Source organism: Tursiops truncatus, chromosome X (genome assembly GCF_011762595.2).
Source record: "Tursiops truncatus isolate mTurTru1 chromosome X, mTurTru1.mat.Y, whole genome shotgun sequence".
Taxonomy (NCBI): domain Eukaryota; kingdom Metazoa; phylum Chordata; class Mammalia; order Artiodactyla; family Delphinidae; genus Tursiops; species Tursiops truncatus.
In genome coordinates, this window is record NC_047055.1 from 11,892,343 (window position 1) to 11,912,898 (window position 20,556).

The following is a 20,556-nucleotide window of genomic DNA, read 5'->3' on the forward strand; positions in this document are numbered from 1 at the left end:
ATGATTCTGTTGATTATCTGGCTTTTCCTAATATTTATGACAAGGGATAGTGATGTTCTCTTGTGGCTTTGTACATGCTAAGTGGAAACAACTCTAGAGTTGATTGTCTAACTGGACCATGTTGTTCCCTTTCTTTAAAAGTCCTTTCCCAGTCTCCCCTTGCCTTCAGGGTGAGGCCTAAACCCCTGACCCAGACCTGTCAGGACTTCTGTGATCTGGCCCCTGTCCATCTTACCAGCCTTAAATTGCACTCCAGGTGCAGGGATCTTTTCATATCTGAGCGAATCATTGTCAATGTTGTAGAAGAAATTCTGTTTGTGGTTTTTATTTATCAGTGCCTGAGAATCATGTTCCGTTCTTCTAAGATGCTTTAGGATTTTGTTTGTTATTTTTCTTCTGTGTATTTAAGCATAGATCGTGGCTTTGTGTAAGCAACAGAAGTGTTTGTGTATGTGAGGAAGGAAAGATCCAAGAAAATAAAATATTATTTACAAATTAGTTCCATTATTGATACTGTTGCTCTTGGCTACTGATTAAGATTGGCAAAGAAAATAAAATTGTTCCTGAATAGACCTTGAAATCCTCATCTTCATCTGCCAGATTGTGTGTAGCAATTGGAAGGCAGGTGTGTCATTTGTTAGTTCAGCATTTCACAACCAGTGTGCCAGAGTTGGTGAGCCAGATATTGTGACTGACTCTCTCCTAAAGTGGGTTGTCTTCTGTCACCAGCAGCCTCCTCCCTTTATCTGGAAGTGCTGTACAAAAGGGTTACTTGTCGTTTTCTGTGTGTGCCACGACATGGAAAATGTTGGAATGCACTGGGCTGGATAATTTCTTACATCCTTCTAAAAAAATTTTATGACTATTCATAAGTTGGAAGTAAAGCAGTTGTAGGATATTAGTAATAATTATAATTAGCAACTACCAGAGGGTGAATATATGCCAGGCACTTTACGAAACACTTTACCCGTATCCTCATTTCATACTCCAGCCAATCCTATGAGGTAGTTGCAATCATCAAAGACACTTAACCTAAGGTCATATAGTTAAGTGGCAGAGCTGGGACATAAAGTCAAGTAGTGAAGATCTGTGTTTTAATCATCATGATTTATTTCCTACATTATTAAGTTATGCGCTAGAAATGGTTTGTGGTTTCTTCTCTCATGTTTTTCCTCTACTTGAGCTTTGGGTACTTGCTCATAGCAGATGAATTGTTGGAAAATGACCTATTTGAAAAAAGTATTTTCAAATGTTATGGGTAACATAAACACCTCTCTAAGCGAGATTTTCTGAGCACTGAAGAGAGAACTATGACCCCAAAATAATAGCTGTTATCACTTGGAAGGCAAAGCATTTTGAAATATTTATCTATGATGCAGAGTGGGAATGTGGCTGACCAGTGTTCATGAAGTGCTCAAGTTAAGATGTGTAGATTTTCTTGATTCATTCATGAAATGATAATGGCCATTCTCTTATCAAACACCAATGCCAGAAACAACAGAGAGCAGGTCCCTGGATGCTGAAATCATTTGTTAGAGATTAAAGTTCAATACTAAGGTAATCTAAAAGCATCCTAAGTCATTGTAACCTTAAAGAGGATTCTGAATGTTGAGTGATATTCTTTCATGACCTTTCACATGGTATAGGATGCTGAGACAGTCTAAGCCCTAGAGGAGGAGAGGTCTTTTGCTACTGTTTTGACTTTAGTTTGAGGTATAATGAATGCTTTGTTTGGAATTAAGAATATTTATATTTATTTTGCTCTCTATGCTAGGTCGGTGATGTAGTAGAAGTACAGGCAGATGAAACCTTTCCCTGTGATCTTATTCTTCTATCATCCTGCACAATTGATGGAACCTGTTATGTTACTACTGCAAGTCTTGATGGGGAATCCAATTGCAAGGTAATGGAGATTAAACCTTGCCTAAACATTTTGAGCTCAGGATAGTTAATCATACAATACTCCATCCCACTGCCCCCTAATCTTTTATCTTATTTTTTTCCTGTTTGTGTAAGTGTTGTATTTGAAGACAGCTTTTATATAACTGTCTTTGAACTTCTAAGCAAATACTCAACTTTGGGGGAAAGGGTGGTGTTGGGTGAGGAAATCCACACCCCAAATAAAAGCCACCACATTTTTGATAGCACTGTTTGCATTTCATATTGACACTAACCCATTCAATATTTTATTTAGGCTTTTAAAAATGAAAGTAGTCTTAGGCTGAAACTATATAACTATGAAAATAACTTCACCCTAAGGTACTCTAACCTTACAGTTTGATCTGTTTTTATTTTTAAAGTGATGACTATCTTCTTGAAAAAAATGTTTATTCCTGGCATATAGAAAATCTAACCTGGAATGGTTTGATTACTTTTTAAAAATACCTTAGGGTGTAGTTTGACAAATATTTGCTTTATTTCAACTAGGAAGAATTATAAATATGTTAGAGTAAATTTGTTCAAACTGGGGGATAAGTTATGTCCTTGGTACTTTCCGGCACTGTCAGTTCTTGGCTATCATCCAGAGCTCCACAGAGCATGAACATGTATCCTCTATATGCTGCCTTTAAGGAAGAATACTAATGTGCTCACCTCTGTGTGTATCCTTGGGGGCTTTCCTCTGCTTGTTTATTCCATCTGGAGTTGAGGACCAGGACTCAGTATGTGGGAAAGGAACTTAAATGCCTGTTAGATAACTAATTTTTTTCTTCAGGGGCATGGTGATGAACTAGTCCCATTTAAACTACTGAAGAACAAAGTTGTATTTGAGGGAATGTCAAGATAAAAATCGAGAAATCTACCTAAAGATTTCCTAATAGGGAAAAAGTTGTTTAGAGGCAGAAAACTTTCAAGTGGTTTCATTTTCCGATTAAGTTGATCTGATAAATCAGCTAAAAGTACATAGGTTTTCCAAGTCAGGAGATAGTTTCAAATGTAGCTGAGGCAGATCCATAATATTCTCCGAAGACTGTGCGCAACAGCTTTCCCTTCAGCATAAGTGGTGCAGTCTTTGAATCTGCGTCAGCCCTTCTTTGATGATTTATAAATGGGTTCATTGGAGCCTGCCTTGAGTTCTGGGTCAATCAAGTAAGTACATAATATACATCAGTAGAATATTCTAACTGTCTGACTAAGGCAAGACACATCATCTCCCTGCTCCTTACGTAAATTGTAGCCACTCAAAGCATTTTCAAGATCATTAATTTTGCTGTTTGTATAATGGAAACTATTGATGAATTTTTTCTTTCTGTTAGCAAAAATGTTAGCATTCTTAAGACCAAAAGGGTTATGTTCAATTCTTATGTGTATGTTAACATCACCATACACTATGGTGAGCAAAATAATAGGTCTCAGTTCTATAAATAGGAGAAAAAAATGCATTAAATTTTTCATGGGGTTTTCAGTTAATTATATGCATGCTGCAAATGGAATTCTCTCTGCTGTCAGTATCAAGAAAAGTTTTTAGTTTTCTCATTATCTTTGAAATCCCCTTGTAGCAGAGTTATCGTTCTAATTATTTGTAATATATTTTAAGAATAATACCATCAAGTTTATTTAGTTGGAAATGTGCATCAATATTTGTATCATTCTGCCAAAGCCTCTTACTAAAAACATACAGTGTTCATGAAATCAAGTGGGTATACGATTACACTTTTTTGGGGGGGGGCTGTTTTTGCTTTTTCTTCTGCTTACATCTAGACACATTATGCGGTACGTGACACCATTGAACTGTGTACAGCCGAATCCATTGATACCCTCAGAGCAGCAATTGAATGTGAACAGCCTCAACCTGACCTCTACAAGTAAGAATTACCTGGTTTCATTTTACTGCTGTCTGATGGCTTTGCTTCTCTTTGCCGCCAGTATTGCAAAGAAACACCCACCATTTACCAGCCTCCTTGCATTTGTGTTTTTATGAGCTGTTCCTTCCTTCTGGCAGGCAAATGAATCAAATCAGCCTTGTTCACTACCAGCCTAAGATAAATCATTGTGGGCCCAGGCATCTTACTTGTGGTTTTTCTTTTATTATTGTTATTTGTAGACATGGCCGTCCATCACATTTTAAGATTATGTAATCCCGTAAGGCTGATCTATCAAACTCATGCATTAGCCAGAGTTAATTAAAACAAAAATAAACCACTTTATGTGTCATCCAACATTAAAGAGAGAAGGAGATATGGAGCCATGCAATTAGTAGGCACTTCGCCCTTTTTTATGAGGATCATGATGAACTGAGTATTGTATATAGGCTGTTTCTTGTCCAAAGTGAACAGTTAAGTTGAGGGAGCAGTGAAATGGTGTGATTTCCTCTATTTTGCTATAGTTAGGTTTTCTGGAGTCGATTTACTCATTCACAGTCATTGTGGGTTGTCCAAAAATTTGGCATTTGACTTTTAAGACTGGTTACTTTGGTTGATTAGAGCATGGTGTTAATGAGGATAGAATAATATGTTTTATCCCCAAGTGGGCCAATTAATTATATTCTATTCCACCTTTACAGATGGCATCCGTCACTCATGCCAGCCATCTGGTTAATGAATGCTGTTGGTCATAATAGGGGACCAAATGGCGGGATGTGGCTTACGACAGTGCCCAGTAGTGGAAAAACAAAGTATTCATCCTACTACATGAATAATACCCTCCCTCCTTCCCATCATTCCTTCTTTCCTTTTTCCCTTCTTCTTCTGTATCTACCTTGATAGTAGGAACTTAGAATCACAAGGCAAAATAGCTGTTCCCTGCCTTTAGGGAACTCACAGTTTGCAAAGGGGATAAAACAGTAAAGCTAGGCTTACAGTACAGTGAGATAATGAAGGTGAGTAAAAGGCCCATAGAATCACAGAAAAGGGAGTGACTGATTTTGCCTGAGTTAGACAGTAATATACATCCTTGCATATTCATAGGGTAACTCCTAAATTTCAGTTACCTTAAATATGAAGGAGATTTTTAGTGAGGGAAGGTTATTCCTAATTTCTCTAGACTAGATTGAGTACCCTTGGTATGTGACTTCAGAATACCTTGTACTTCCACCACCCTAGCGGTCATCACTTACATTGTAATTGCCTGATTGTCTGTTTTAGGGCAAGGAACACATTTTTCTTGCTTATTAGCAAACATAGTAATGGTGCAATTAATACATGATGAATGAATGAGCAGACCTTCATATTTTGTGTGTTTAGTAATAATCAATTTTTCTGAAAAAATTCTAATGTAAGTTATAAAATACTCATAACATTCTTGTTAAGGAGGATTTAGAGCTTTTTACCCTATTTTTCAGAGATGTAGAGTACCATATGCATAGCCATATAGCTGATCACTTGGTCAGATCAAGCTGAGTATTCAGATCAGCTGCAAGACAGTTTGGAAATTTCCAAGATGGTAATCAAGTGTTCCCTAATGCGGGTGGTTCTCAAACGGTGATCCCAGGCCAGCAGTATCAGCATCGCCTGGGAACTTGTTGGAAATACAGATTCACATTCTTACCTGAACCATAAGCTTGGGGATGGGGCCCAGAAATCTGTGGTTTAAGAAGCCCACCAGTAATTCTGATGCACGCTCAAGTGAAAGAACTACTGAACTAATGGTTTTAAAAGTTGCTTTAGCACCAGAAACCTTTCTTCACATGAATGTGAAATAGAAACCAATTATTTATATGGAGTATAGATGAGAGGGGTAATGTGTGCATGCACGGTGCCAAGTAGATGTTGAAAATCAATTTAGAATCTTTGTTTACATTCTCATAATCCATAATATTTTTAAAATTAGTTGAAAATGTTACATACCATATTGGTTCAACTTAACTTTTTTTAAAAAGAAAGACAATAGGCGTTCGTAGTTCATTGTCTTATCTCTACTTGCATTTTTTGTATTTTGATTCATTCCCATATTTGGGGCAAATAGATTTTATCTAGATATAGAAACACGTGTGCTTTTATGTTCTTTTTGCAGGTTTGTTGGCCGAATCAGTATCTATAGTAATAGTCTTGAAGCTGTTGCCAGGTTAGTTTATAATTCCTTTAATCTGTCCTTTTGGGGGGAGCAATGTTTCTCTTTTAAGCCCATTAAAATAGTTGAAAACTTTCCTCTATAGAAAGGGATGTAAAGGTGAATAACCCTGGAGTAACTAGCCACTAATGGGTCTTAAGTAGCTGACCTTGTGATTGGTAGCAGCTCAGAGTGTGTGTGTCCTGGGAGGGGGGTGGTGTTGGAAGTGATGCTGAGGGTTTCTAAAATTGTAGAGCTCCAGACACTTTGACCAATAATCCCAGATATGTTCTAAGCACTGTATTTACTGTCCTTGGCTGTGCAGTGCCTGACAATATTGGAAGTATATCTGGAGAACAGTGTGTTACGGGAGAGTAATTTAGGCAGGAGATAAAATGCTGGGAGAATTAGCTGGACTTAAGTAAAATGAAAGGTTTAATCATTTATAATGTAACAATTCACGGAACAAGGGGTGTTTTCTTCCCTCTTCTATCATCCAGTTAATTATCTCAACTTTTCCACTTGGCCTTTATAGCCAATACTCAAAAGGAGGTTAAAGAAACACCGAGTGCCCAATGATCCCCCGAAAGGCGTGTTTACTCTCTATAAATATGGCAGTGTGTCTTTCCCACCTTGACATTTGCTTTCCCAGCCTTTTACTGTCACCTTTTCTTTCTGTTTCTTGATGTCTGCTGTTCTGTCCCGTTCTTGTCTTGCTGTCTGTGACTCATAATCCTTTTATCTCTATGCATCTCTTTACCTCTGTGTGTTGCTGGCTATTCCTGTACTGTGTGTGCTTCCATCTGTGCTGTACCCTCAAGTAACTTCAGAGGGAAATATCTTTCAGCTGATCCTGTGTTAGTAAGCATATGATATAAGTAAACAGATACATTCTGAACCTTTTGGAGATAGATGTAAGTTAGGGCAAAATATGTCACCAAAGTTGATGGTGCTATTTGTTGGGCTGTTTGGATAAGTTGTGTTCATTTTTTGTTTAGGTCTTTGGGACCTGAAAATCTCTTGTTGAAAGGAGCTACACTAAAAAATACCAAGAAGATATATGGTGAACGTTTTTTAAGATATACTTACTAGAAATATGTCTTTTTTTTTTTGAAATATGTCTTTTAAAGCCTGTGCCTAAATAGTGCGGTTAAAAATTGAACATGGCATTTAATTCCATTTAATCTAAGCCTATTTTTAGGTGTTGGGAATTTATAAGATGGTAAACTAACTTGAAAACTATGGCAAACTATGTAGAATTAAAATTATACTATAAATGATATATCAACTGGTGAATAGAAGAGAGTTTAGAATTCCTACTTTTATAGAGTGAAAGAATTGGTAGATCCAACTGGGTGGGGAGTTGGGTTGGCAATCTCATTGGAAACCTAATTTTCATCATATTGTTATTCCTTAGGAGTTGCTGTTTACACTGGAATGGAAACCAAAATGGCATTGAACTACCAAGGGAAATCTCAGAAACGTTCTGCTGTTGAAAAGTTAGTGTACAACACAATTTCTTTAGTTGTTATTGAACTGAAATTGTTACTTCTCAGTAATTCTAAATAACAACCGTAAGCAAAAACAACATAACTTGTAATAGTGCTACCAGTTTGAGTACTTTTTGTGTTCCAGAAACTGCTCAGTGATTTGTATGTCTGATTTGGTTTAATCCTCTGAGCAACTCAGAGTAATTCCTGTTAGCCTGTCCACTTTATAGATAGAGAAATAGTCGTAGAGATGATAAGTGATTTACCTAAGCTCACTTAGCTATTCAAGGGCAGGGTTTAGTTGAAATTTATTCTCTTTTGCTGCTGGATAATGGTTTGGGGTCCTCTTGTTGCTATATGTAAGGAGGTTGTGCAACACAGATAATAGTCTCCTGGCAGATATTGAAGTGGTACATGACACACACCTTCAAGCCAGTCGCCACTGGCACAGACCTCACTCTCCTGTTGGCATGGATATCCAGTATATCAGTGATACCCTCTCCATAGCTGTACTTTCAGACTAAAAGAATCCACACTAAGCTTGCAGGTTTCACATTTGCTCCTCTACCCTCTATTCCAAACCTTTAGGATTCAGGGAAATGGAAACAATCTACTCCTTCTATAAGGATGGAGTAGGTAGTGTGTGTGTGTGTGTGTGTGTGTGTGTGCGCGTGCGCGTTCTGTCACTTTATAGGGTCCTTACTAAAGGTGTGTTGAGCCATTGCACTTTGGGTTGGGGCTAGGGCTGGCTTTTCCATTTTCCCAGTCAAGAATAACGCGTTAGCGTGATAACAGGTTCATCCATACAGGTCTGTGCTATGGTTACACGTCGTACACAGGAGAAGCTTTAGAAAACTGAACAGTTTAGTCTATACCTGGTTGATATCTTAAGTAATTAAATGGTTTTTAAATCCATAACATCTTATTTTTCAGATCCATTAATGCCTTCCTGATTGTGTATTTATTTATCTTACTGACCAAAGCTGCAGTATGCACTACTCTAAAGTATGTTTGGCAAAGTACCCCATATAACGATGAACCTTGGTATAACCAAAAGACCCAGAAAGAGCGGGAGACTTTGAAGGTAATTTGTTTTATGCTGAAAAATTTAACCCTAGCACATTGTAACAGAGACACCCTTTATTGAAATGCTGCTCAGATAATGATACCTTTGGTATTTGGGTTTTCTCTTGGTTGTATGGTAGCCCCAAGCATTAACTGTTTAAGAAATGTTAGAACTTTTTGTTTTAACCCTAGGCATCTATCCTTGTTTTTAATTCTTTGGTTAAGAGTTTTAAGCAATTGGGCAAGAAGGTCTGACATGTTATTATATTATGAACTTGTGATATATCATGATAGGAACATAATGGGTGCCTACATTCATATTGAGGGGTGGGAGGAGCAGAGAACTTAAGGAAGTGGAAAGTGTTAAGTCAAGGTACATTCGCTGAAGAATAGTGACAAAATTCAGTGTGTTGTAAATGTTGTTTTCATGTACTGTGAAAATGTTTACCAATGATACAGTGTCGTTGGGAAGAGCAGTGCTTTCAGCGTTGAAATTAAAAGATAGAAAGTTTATATTACACTTGCTTGATGGAACTGTGCATATAATCAGCATGAACTATTTCTTTTGTTTAGGTTTTGAAAATGTTTACCGACTTCCTGTCATTTATGGTTCTGTTCAACTTTATCATTCCTGTCTCCATGTATGTCACAGTAGAAATGCAAAAATTCTTGGGCTCCTTCTTCATTTCATGGGATAAGGACTTTTATGATGAAGAAATCAATGAAGGAGCCCTGGTTAACACATCAGACCTTAATGAAGAACTTGGTCAGGTTAGAACTTATTTTTACTTAAAATAAGTTAACATAGTGAACTTATTTCTTGTCGTCTGGATTACCAATGTATGTGACCATTTCACATTTGGAAATGTGATTCAACGAAAATTCCTTTATGCAGGCATGTAACGAAGGCAAGCGATGTTTTCATAACTATAACGTCAATTATTTTGCTGGCATTTTGAAATCAGTGTTTTGAAAGAACACCAATTTATGTATTAAATTTGAACGTTATGGAAATTCTCTTTAAAACTCACCTGGTGGTGTTGCTAGATTATGGGCTATTGCTTTGGAACAGGAAACATGTAGTCTTCATCACCATCTGTAATCATTTAGGGATAGACTATGGGACAGTGGAAATAAAGCTATTTTTTAAATGCATTTTGTTCTATAAACAAAATTGACCAGAGTTGTCCTATGGACATTTTCTTTGTACATTTCTGATCAGATGGAATATAGACCTAGAAAGCAGAGTTGTTTATTCCAGTGTAAGAATTTAAATGAAGGGAAAATGTGAGGGCGTGCACTCCTCTAAATGCTTTTTGCTTCATATACCAAGGTAGTCCAGGCTTTGACCTCGCTGCTAACCCAGGTTGTTTTCAAATGCAGTGCAGTCTAGCTGTAATTCTTCAAGTGATGACTTCTTTGGTGCTTTTCTTATCAGTATTGAGAAAAGTTTTTCCCTTTGTCTGAATTTACTGTGTGTCACGTAATGATCTTCACAAGCTGAGGGGATTTTTTGGCTTGCATTTAATTCTCTTGATATTTAGAATGTCAAGACTGTGGAAATATCATTTCTGTGACTGGGAGATGCAAATTCAGTTAATGGAACTGTATGGCTGGAATAGGGCCTCACACTCGTTTTGAATGGTGGCGATTTGCGCCTGTGCCTGAAAACTCTCCTGAATTCAGTCCCCCTCCACCCCCACTCTGTATTTCTGTTCTTTACACAGCCTTTGACTAAACCAGAGTACCCTCTTGACAACTACAGTCACAAGGGTGAAAGGACTCTCCAGATATCATTATGTTGAAACCTGACTCTAGGACTACAGGATCCCAGACTGTGGCATCTGCATTCCACAGAGATACTGAGTCACTAAGGATAGAATAAGCAATGAATGAACGAATGCTTTTCCCTTAGATATTGTTCCCAGAAGTTTCTTTTGTAGGTCACTTCAGCTGCCACAGCTGACCTTAGCCTTTTTAAACCAGAAGTTTTCATCCAGGGAAAGCTGAGTAGAACTACTGTAGTCCCAACAAAAGGTATCAATCTGCAGCTTTTTTGCATGGGAAAAAAAAAATGAGTTATAAGCCACCTCTGGTGAACTTATCCCTGACAGCTGATTTAGTTGACTAGATCTGCCTATTCTAAATCCAGTGCCTGGCTATATGGATTAAGCTACCCAAGGGTGAACATGGCTAGTCCCAGGCTACTGCAAATAGAACAGCCATCATTCCACATGTGGCACCTAATTCTCACCAGAGACAAGCAGGATATCCAGGCCAGATCTCCACCTCAGCAGATTCCATCTTACCTATGGGAACGTAGTCTTGTTCCTATCATCTAGACTTATTCACACTGCAGAACGTAAAGTAGAGCTTTGGGTAATGATGTAGTCAGTTTAATCAGTGAAAAGAAACTACAGTTTTCATTTCAGCCACCACTTCTTTCCCCCGCCAAAACCTGCTTTTCTGGATGTGACTGTCATTTAGTCACTTATAAGGTAATAACCAGACCACCACTTCAGTTTGTACAGTGCAAAAACAATTTGCCATCATGATCAGCTTACATGTGTAGAAACTACCTAAATGAAAATGCAAAGAAGTCTTGAAATGGTTTCTTAGGACATTTAGCATTTCATGGACCAGTATACACGAAATTAAGTGTAACCAGTTTCCTCCTTGATGAGTCATAATTTAAAATCTGTAGGGCTTTTATGTTACTTAAAAGCAGTGTCAGTTAGTTTCGATCAATACCATTGCAAACACTTGCTTAACCTCTTCCAAAGTGACCCACATTGGTATTAAAAAAAAATAGGAAGATATGTTTAGGACAGTGTCGGTCTTTGACTTGAGAAACAAAAAGAAGTAGACTGCTCAGTTCAATTGTAAAAGAATGGGGTCTTTTATGATCAGACGTCAGTCCTTTAGACAGCCAAATGGTTTCAACTTTGAAAAAATGGTGGGGATAGCCTCCTCCTTCATATCCCCTCCCAGTCTCGCAGCTATGCCCAGTGGTGTGTCAGAGTATATCCTGTGATTCCAGTAATTCAATCCAGGGGTTATATATTAAACTTCTGTGTTATCTAAGATATGTTCTTGGCACTGGGGTTACTATTATGAAGTAAGCGAGAAACCCTTGAGTTGTTCAACATCTAGCTGGGGAAACACACATATCGTAGCCTAACTATAGCAATGTGACGATAATCAGAAAAATCAGGGAATGTGAAATGATGGAAAGAGTCTAGTACTGTGTGATTTTGGTCAAGTCAACAGCAGTGACAATCTACATCTGTATAACACTTAACAAACTTATTTAGTGATCTTTACAGCCTTGTGCAGCAGGTTTGATTATTTAAGGCTAATATTTAATGTACAGAGAGATGAGATTTTTCCAAGGTCACAAATTTAGTAGGTGGTGGAGCCACAACTCCAGTCCAAGTTCTTCACTAGGTTAAACAATGTGAAATTTTTTGACCAGTTTTGACCTGTAAACTAGGTGATTTCATATGTGTTCAACCTTTATTTTAGGGCTCTTTCTATTCTGAACAGCTGTCTCACTTTAGGCTTTCTATCCATAAATTGATGGCTTTGAGCTTGCTGATAGAGAAGGGCCTTTCCTGCAACTGGCTCAAACCTACCACTAAAGAGGAAGAGGCTGTTGAGAGTCAGAGGCAAGCAGTAGCCTCTGACTTGTCGGCCTGCACTCTCCTTTAAATATGAGAATACTTTTTAATAATAGCCAATCCTCTCCTCCCCTTGTTCTGAGTATAGGGCATATATTAGATCAGTGGTTCTCAAAGCATGATCTCAGGACCAGCATCACCTGGGAACTTATTAGAAGTGCACATTATCTAACCCCACCCCAGAGCTACTGAATGAGAAACTCTGGGGATAAAGCCCAGCGATCTGAGTTTTAACAAGCACCCTCCTAGTGAGTGTGATGCAGACTACAGTTTGATAATTACTCTATCAGGGTATAGTTGGTTGGCCTATACCTGTGAGATTAATTGTACACAGATCCATAGTGCACAAAATGTTATATATAGGCAAACACTTTATTTAAATACACTTTACTTTTATTTATTTATTTATTTATTTTTGGCTGCGTTGGGTCTTCGTTGCTGCGCGCAGGCTTTCTCTAGTTGTGGTGAGCAGGGGCTACTCTTCGTTGCGGTGCATGGGCTTCTCGTTGTGGTGGCTTCTCTTGTTTCGGGGCACGGGCTCTAGGCGCACAGGCTTCAGTAGTTGTGGCGCGTGGGCTCAATAGTTGTGGCTCTCAGGCTCTAGGTGCACAGGTTCAGTGGTTGAGACGCACGGGTTTAGTTGCTCCGCGGCATGTGGGATCTTCCCGGACCAGGGATCGAACCCGTATTCCTTGCGTCGGCAGGCGGATTCTCAACCACTGTGCCACCAGGGAGTCCCTGCACTTTATTTTTTAAAGCTATTACCTTTGTCATCTATAAAAGATTTCGAAATGGGTTAATGCTCATCCAAGTGCAGGAGCCACAACAACACAGGACAACCTTCCGGGGGAAATGAAGGTTAATAATTTTGATCAGAATAAAAAACCGAAAGAATTTCATTTTAACTGGAAAAATCTAAATGATACAGGAATAATACCACTTGGATTAATTTAAAGAGAGAATTCAAACTTGGCTGGCTAACAGGAAAAACAAGAGAAGACTGGAATGCTATATTTGTGCCAGTGCTGCTACCGTGAAATGCTTTGAAAAATAATTAGAAAGCAACTACTGCTGCAGTTCATCTCTTTCTCCCTTACATAATAAAAACCTTAATCTTGTACTTATGCTTATTCCTGTCAGCCCATAATTTTAACTATTTAAGTATAAATTTCCAAAAAGGAGGATAAAATTGTGGGTCTCCAAAAGCCAGATGTTATAAATAGAAGAGATAAAAACTGAGATAAAATGAAAATGCTCAAAATGGCTTATTTTACATGGGAAATTTATTTCATAGCCTATTTTTTCCATTATTTATGAAAGTATGCTTATACTTTAGCCTATCATTATAAACTCTGCTCCTTCTTTTAATTTGGAAATTTTTTGGAGGAGTATCTGAAAATATACATAGTACGTGGAAGAAATTTCATTTATATTTTTAATCATCATTGACTTACTGTGTCTCATTAAGTAACATTATTTCCCCATCTGTCTATATTCTGTAACTCTTATATACATTCTATGCCATAATGCATTTTACTTCAATCCAGTATATTTATAGAAAATTTTACTTTTCAAAGAAAGGTTTTGTTACATCCCAGTTAGTTTAAGTTCCTATTCAATATGTTTTCTCTGTGTGTGTGTGTGTGTGTGTGTGTGTGTGTGTGTGCGCATGTGCGCACGCGTATGTCAGTGTGTCAGAGAGAGAGAGAGAGAGAGAAATAATGGTCAGTAAATTGTTTCCCACTTGGAAAATTGACTTTTCTTATGTTAACTTCTTTATATCAAAACAGGTCGGTGTTAAATTGAAGGGGTCTTAGTTTGATAAAATAACCACATTTTTCCTGCCTATTAATCTCCTACATTTGAGTAAGTCTACCTTAGACATGTGATACTATTTCAGTATCTTTAAAAATACTTCCTCATTTCTCATTCATCTGATAATATTACTTCTGTAATTACCTGACATTTGACAAGTTTTTAGAAAAGGTGATTTCTACGGATATGAGAATATCCTTATAGTTATGCCTTATAGAAAATTAATCACATTGAAGAAAGAATGCATATGTTTGTGTTCTTGTTTTTAGGTGGATTATGTATTTACTGATAAGACTGGAACACTCACTGAAAATAGCATGGAATTCATTGAATGCTGCATAGATGGGCATAAGTATAAAGGTGTAACTCAGGAGGCTGATGGACTCTCTCAAACTGATGGACCCTTACCGTATTTTGACAAAGCAGATAAGGTGGCATTTTCTGCGTTACCATTTTACCTTGAGAAATCAATTTATATAGGCATGTGTTAGCATAGTAGAAATTAAGGATTTGGGCACGTGACATAGACTTTTGAATAACCATCTGTTTGTTCTTTCAACTTCACCTTTCTTGTTTTATGGACAACTCCGGAATTTGTAAACAAGTAGAATTTATAAGAGAGCATTATGAAAAATGGCATTTGGGTAAAACTTTCGCTTGACTGTGTGATCATAATTTTTGGTGCTTTATCTTTAAAAATATGAGCTGCTCCAAGAATGATGTCAATTGAAATCATTCAAGTCCCAGCAGTGTCTAGGCATGAAATGAACCAGAGTCTCCCTGCACCTGAGCTATTGCCAGATTGTGAATTAGAATTGAATGAGCTCTTTTAGGCCATGGAGATGTCACTGCTTTGGTATTAGGTGGCACTACGGTAACCTGAATGAGTTAACATAGCCCCTAGGGTGTGTTAGCTGAGAACCAGGCATGTTGGTAGGGACCAGAAGAATATGTAGTTCATTTGAGTATTATGAATTTATAAATTTTTGCTACTCAGTTTGCTGGAGGTTATAACATTCTCTCACATTAATAACTTTTCTCTGTTCATTGACTAGTTACCAAGTGTTCACAGTGAAACTAATATAATCATTTTTCTGTTACTGTTCAATAGAATCGAGAAGAGCTCTTTCTGCGTGCCTTGTGTTTATGTCATACTGTAGAAATTAAAACAAATGATGCTGTTGATGGAGTTACAGAATCAGCTGAATTAACCTATATGTCCTCTTCACCAGATGAAATAGCTTTGGTCAAAGGAGCTAAAAGGTAAGCACGTACGTTATGCTAGATGAATAATTTCGAGAGGTACAGTTCTGCCTATAGTTAACAATATGGTATTTTTCTTCAAAATTTGTTAAGAGAGTAGATCTCGTATGTTAAATGTTCTTATCACAAACAACAAAAAAGCAAAGGGGACACAAAGAACCTGAGAAATGTTGGGATATGTCTCTATCTTGATTGTGGTGATGGTATCACAGATGTATTCATGTGTCCAAACTCATCAAATTGCACACATTAGGTATTTGCAGTTCTCTATCAGTTATACCTCAGTAATGCTGTTTTAAAACCCAGAAATAGGGCTCCCCTGGTGGTGCAGTGGTTGAGAGTCCGCCTGCCAATGCAGGGGACGCGGGTTAATGCCCCGGTCCGGGAAGATCCCACGTGCCGCGGAGCAGCTGGGCCCGTGAGCCATGGCCACTGAGCCTGCGTGTCCGGAGCCTGTGCTCCACAGCGGGAGAGGCCACAACAGTGAGAGGTCCGCGTACCGCAAAAACAAAAAAAAAAACAAAAAAAACCCAGAAATAAGTTGTAGAAAATACATTAACACTTTTGAAGAGTAAAAACAATTAAAGTTCTTGTACTTCTCCTGAGAAAGCGAAATCACAGGAGGACAGGAGTTATTTTGTTCCTTCTCTTACTTGCTTCAATAACCTTATAAGTATCCTTATTCTTTAATAAGGAGCCAAGCTACTTTATCTGAAAGTTTGAAAAAAATTCCCAAATCTAACCAGTTAAGACCAAAAAGAAAATAGCAATGTATAGATGTAACTTGCATTACTATTTATGCATCCCAGCCAGAAGTCCAAATATTCATATTATAGTTTGGAAATCCTATAACAATGGCTACTTTTTGTACGACACATGTTCTTGCTGAAGTGCTCCTAGCAATTTTGATATCATTTGGTAACTGAAAGTCCTGTTTTATCCATGAAGCCCAAGCTAATTAAGTGGATTAAAGTCACCCCATGTGTTAGCTACAGAACTGGAATCATAAATTGCCTCTTTCTTGGTTACAATTTGTGACTGGACATTGACTTGCTCTGTGTTAACATCTCAGTGGGTAAAAGGAAGTACAGTTATAGATTGAGATCTTATGAAAGAGAAGAAAACAATAAACAAGTATGAATAATGCCAGTGCAAGAGGAAATTAATTATTCTTTAAAGATACACAAAGGTCTTTTTTATTGTGTTTCGCAGGTATGGGTTCACGTTTGTAGGAATGCGGAATGGTCATATGAGAGTAGAGAACCAAAGAAAAGAAATAGAAGAGTAAGTAGCTCTGTATGTTTGATGATTGTCACTTCCTAACCCCACAGTCCACCTTAGATGGATTTAAGAAGGGCAGCAGAGGGAACTGATTACATCTATAAATGTAGGACTCTGCTCTCCCAGTTCAGAGCTTTATGTAAATGTAGTTGGAGTAGGAGAAGACATTTTTCATAGAATGGCAGAAACTAGCATTTGAGGTGTAAATGATTCCAATTTTGTTCACATATGGGTCCAGTAGCCTGAATGAGCGTCTGCCTGGACTTTTCTGAATTTTAGATGCCATTTCAGGTCTCCAACACATGCTGCAAGAAAAATCAGTGAACAGGCATGAAACCTTCTGCTGTCCAGAGCCCAACCAATCATTCTGGGATTGCAAGCCCTGCCAGACATGGCAGCTTTGGAGTCAGAAGCTTTCTCTTGTTCTAGATGCTTGGGTGTGAGCCTCAGGGCAAGTACTCTGATGCAGCCATAGCTCCACATTTCTTTTTTTTTTTTTTTTCACTACAGAGACCCCAACAAACAAAACCACCTTGGCTTAATAACGGATTTTAATTAGCCCCTGTGATTAATTTGAATTCTTTATATGAACTTGAAATGTAATTGTCTGACCCCTAGCATCTCGTGAGACCCATCTCAGAAACATGTAACACGTGTAGATGTGCTTAGGGAATATGCCCCTTTGGGAAGGAGTGTTCAAGAGCCAGAGGAACCAGAAGAAGGCTCTTTGGCCTGACTGCCAGGAGCCCCAGGTCATTGTCAAAGTCCAGATTCTAGCCGGTTCACAACAATGCCCCCATGTGGCCAACAACAAATGAGATACTGTGCTACAAGTAGATGTCTTATACATACACATCCCAAAACCAATGACCCGCTCACTCCCATCAAAGAGAAGCTTTGTAGTAAATACTTGTATACAAGTTATTTATTTTCAAGAAATTATTTCCTCACATTTTTTTCTAATAAGTCTTAGAAACTTTCTTCTTCATCCTTTCATCTGGTGAATAGCTTAGCCATTTACACACAAATCTGATCATGTCAATCCACTGTTTATACCCTTCAGTGGATTCCTATTGCCCTTAGGATGAAATCCCAAATCTCTGAAATGGCCCACAATATTCTCAGGTCCCAGCCCCTGCCTACCTCTCTTGCTACTCCCCTATCAACTAGATCTCAAGCCTTAAATGAACTACTGTAAGTCCCCTCATGGGCCACGTGCTCTCATGTTGCTGTGCCTTTGCACATGCACTTCTCTGTACTCAGAGTGCCATGATATCCTTTCTTCATCGTGTCACTCCTGCAAAACACAGCTCAGGCACCACCTCTTCCAGGAAGCCTTCCTTCAGATGCCTTCTGTCTGTGCTCCCACATCTCCCCTGTGTGTTCCTTTGTTACAGTATTTGCAAGACTAGGGGGTAGTCATCTCATTACCCTCTGTCTCCCTTATCATTTGGTAAGCGCCTTAAGGGAAGATGTGTGTCTCTTCTCCAGCGTCAATCACTGTGCCTGACACGTAGTAGGCACTCCGTAGATGATTAAAATACTTGGCAGGGTGAGACTATTTCTAGACCCTCCCCAGATATAGCTTCGCAGGACAGCTCTTTGTTCCTCATTCCTATGCAGTCAGTCTCTCCTTACTATTTTAAGTTATATAATGAGAAGATATAGATAACCCTTAACCAACACTGGTATCCTCTGACAGCATGTTCTAAGCACAGAGAAATTCCAAAGACACAATGGAAGGCACCCGTTGTGCCCACAACTAGCAACCCTTATCCAAAGAGGAGAGCTCTGTTAACTTAAGATGTTTCTGTCGTGTTTTATCTTGGTCTAGGTATTTCACTTTTCTCTTTTTTTTTTCTATTAAAGGTATGAACTTCTTCACACTTTAAACTTCGATTCTGTCCGCCGTCGTATGAGTGTGGTTGTGAAAACTCAATCAGGTATGCATTTTTAAAACTTGACTTTTTCCATTTGTAGATTTGTATGTTGATCAACTACTTCAAGAGAGAAAAGCATTTAACGTAGTAGTGTATGATTACCAAAAGTCGTGCAAAGCTTTTGTATAAGCCTTAATGTATTTATACAAGCACATGTTCAGTTTGTCAAATTGTCACTGGCAGAACCCCTGGTATGACAATATATGCATTTTCTTGGAAAGTGAACTCTACCCCTCAGTCTTGGATGTCCAGACAGGAACTGAAAGGATGACTTTTTCACAGTTCAGGGTACTAACGAATCACCACCAATGCCTACCTGCAGCAGCCCACTACAACTGGATGGTTTGAGATTACTAGCTGTAGAATCTATGAGTGTAGAGAGTTGCTGGTTATCCCTCTCTGACCTTCCTAATTCCCCACTGCTTTACACTTCCTGGAAACAGGTAAGCTAGAGATGACTAAGGGCCTGACTGCTGGGAAAGGGCATGTGATTTTACTCTAGCAGCCTGGGCTGTTTGTTTAACACAGTAAAGAAGCTTGCCCTTTGCAGGGGAAACAGTACCATCATTTCAGGGTTCCCCCATGTTCTTGGGAGGAGCCATGGTGACTGGGATGCCTTCTGCTCAGATTCAGCAAGACCCATGGGTACCATTCCTGCTTCGTTTGTGGGCTCTCATATTCCTCTGTGTGTGTGTGTGTGTGTGTGTGTGTGTGTGTCTGTCTGTCTGTCTGTCTGTCTCCAGGTGGTTTTCCAAAATATCCTTGATTTATTTTCTAGTAATTTACTTTTTAGTATTAAATCTGTTGAAAATGTCTTAGTATGAGAAGGGGAAGATTTAGACCCTTCAGGGAATATATCCTACCTTATTCATACTTTGTGGTGTGACTGCAAAGTCACGATGCTGATTTCATTATATGTGAATGTGGAATTTGTTTTATGACTTTTAAACACATTGTGGCTATGTGAGAGAAAATTTTTTTAAAAACACCTAACATTTGGAATACTTGCTGTTCTTACCTGTATACATGCACGTCCACGTTCTACTGCAGATGGTAAGATGTCTGAGGAAGTGGTCTATCAAGGGCCTTGACCTCAGAGTTACCCTTTTTTAACTTTTTGAACTTAGCACTTTGCCTTATAAGGTCAGAGTGTCCTTTTTTTTTTTTTTTTTTTTTGCGGTACGCGGGCCTCTCACTGTTGTGGCCTCTCCCATTGCGGAGCACAGGCTCTGGGCGCGCAGGCTCAGCGGCCATGGCTCACAGGACCAGCCGCTCCGCGGCATGTGGAATCTTCCCGGACCGGGGCACGAACCCGCGTCCCCTGCATCGGCAGGCAGACTCTCAACCACTGTGCCACCAGGGAAGCCCCAGAGTGTCCTTCTTAATGGTACTGTCTACTTTCCTGGGTGCATGGACTGGTATAAAGCTGTACTTGTACTAGCATTCTACAGAGCTATTCTCCAGTTTCCGGTGAAAACCTTCAAGCTACTGTTTTAAAAGCTAATGTGTATAGTCTTTCAAAATGATTTTATCGTGTTTGAGCTTGAGTTTGGTCCTTGACATCTGTAGATGCCACATGTGAACTTTAGACCATGGTTGACAACATCCTCAAAGAGAATTCAGATGCAGCTCCTTGACACAAGCACCGTCTTCTGTGATTCACTTGAAGGAAGTTTCTTTTAACAGAGGTGCATGTTGTAAACTCTGAGATATTAATTATGTCTGTTGGTCCCAAGAGGTGGTGAATGTTGTCCTGACAGAGTGAAGGTCAAGATGGCTGCTTCCATTTGGATGAACATTCCAAGGCAGGCTCAGGATACACAGCTGCTGGGTGGGAGAGGCCACCTTAATAGTTATGTATTATTAAAATCCTAATTCTAAGTAAGTCAAGTACTCTGATTCTTTATTTTAGGAGACATACTTCTCTTTTGTAAAGGAGCCGACTCAGCAGTTTTCCCCAGGGTGCAAAATCATGAAATTGAGTTAACTAAAGTCCATGTGGAACGTAACGCAATGGTGAGCCTACACCCCCTCCCC

General features: G+C 38.8%; 1 protein-coding gene across 11 annotated transcripts in view; it reads left to right on the forward strand.

The window, feature by feature from the left end:
- The window catches only part of ATP11C (ATPase phospholipid transporting 11C (ATP11C blood group)), a 167,516-nt gene that overhangs the window by 93,070 nt on the left and 53,890 nt on the right, over positions 1-20,556 (forward strand). For 10 of the 11 annotated variants that reach the window (XM_073799385.1, XM_073799386.1, XM_033849253.2 and 7 more), the window contains 12 exons: positions 1,775-1,903; positions 3,700-3,803; positions 5,950-6,000; positions 6,984-7,048; positions 7,403-7,484; positions 8,409-8,559; positions 9,114-9,311; positions 14,305-14,466; positions 15,147-15,298; positions 16,511-16,582; positions 18,449-18,522; positions 20,432-20,535. In XM_073799385.1, the coding sequence (XP_073655486.1) occupies positions 1,775-1,903; positions 3,700-3,803; positions 5,950-6,000; positions 6,984-7,048; positions 7,403-7,484; positions 8,409-8,559; positions 9,114-9,311; positions 14,305-14,466; positions 15,147-15,298; positions 16,511-16,582; positions 18,449-18,522; positions 20,432-20,535 (1,344 nt within the window). The remainder of the gene's footprint in view (positions 1-1,774; positions 1,904-3,699; positions 3,804-5,949; positions 6,001-6,983; positions 7,049-7,402; positions 7,485-8,408; positions 8,560-9,113; positions 9,312-14,304; positions 14,467-15,146; positions 15,299-16,510; positions 16,583-18,448; positions 18,523-20,431; positions 20,536-20,556) is intronic. The other variant, XM_073799387.1, reaches the window with a different exon arrangement.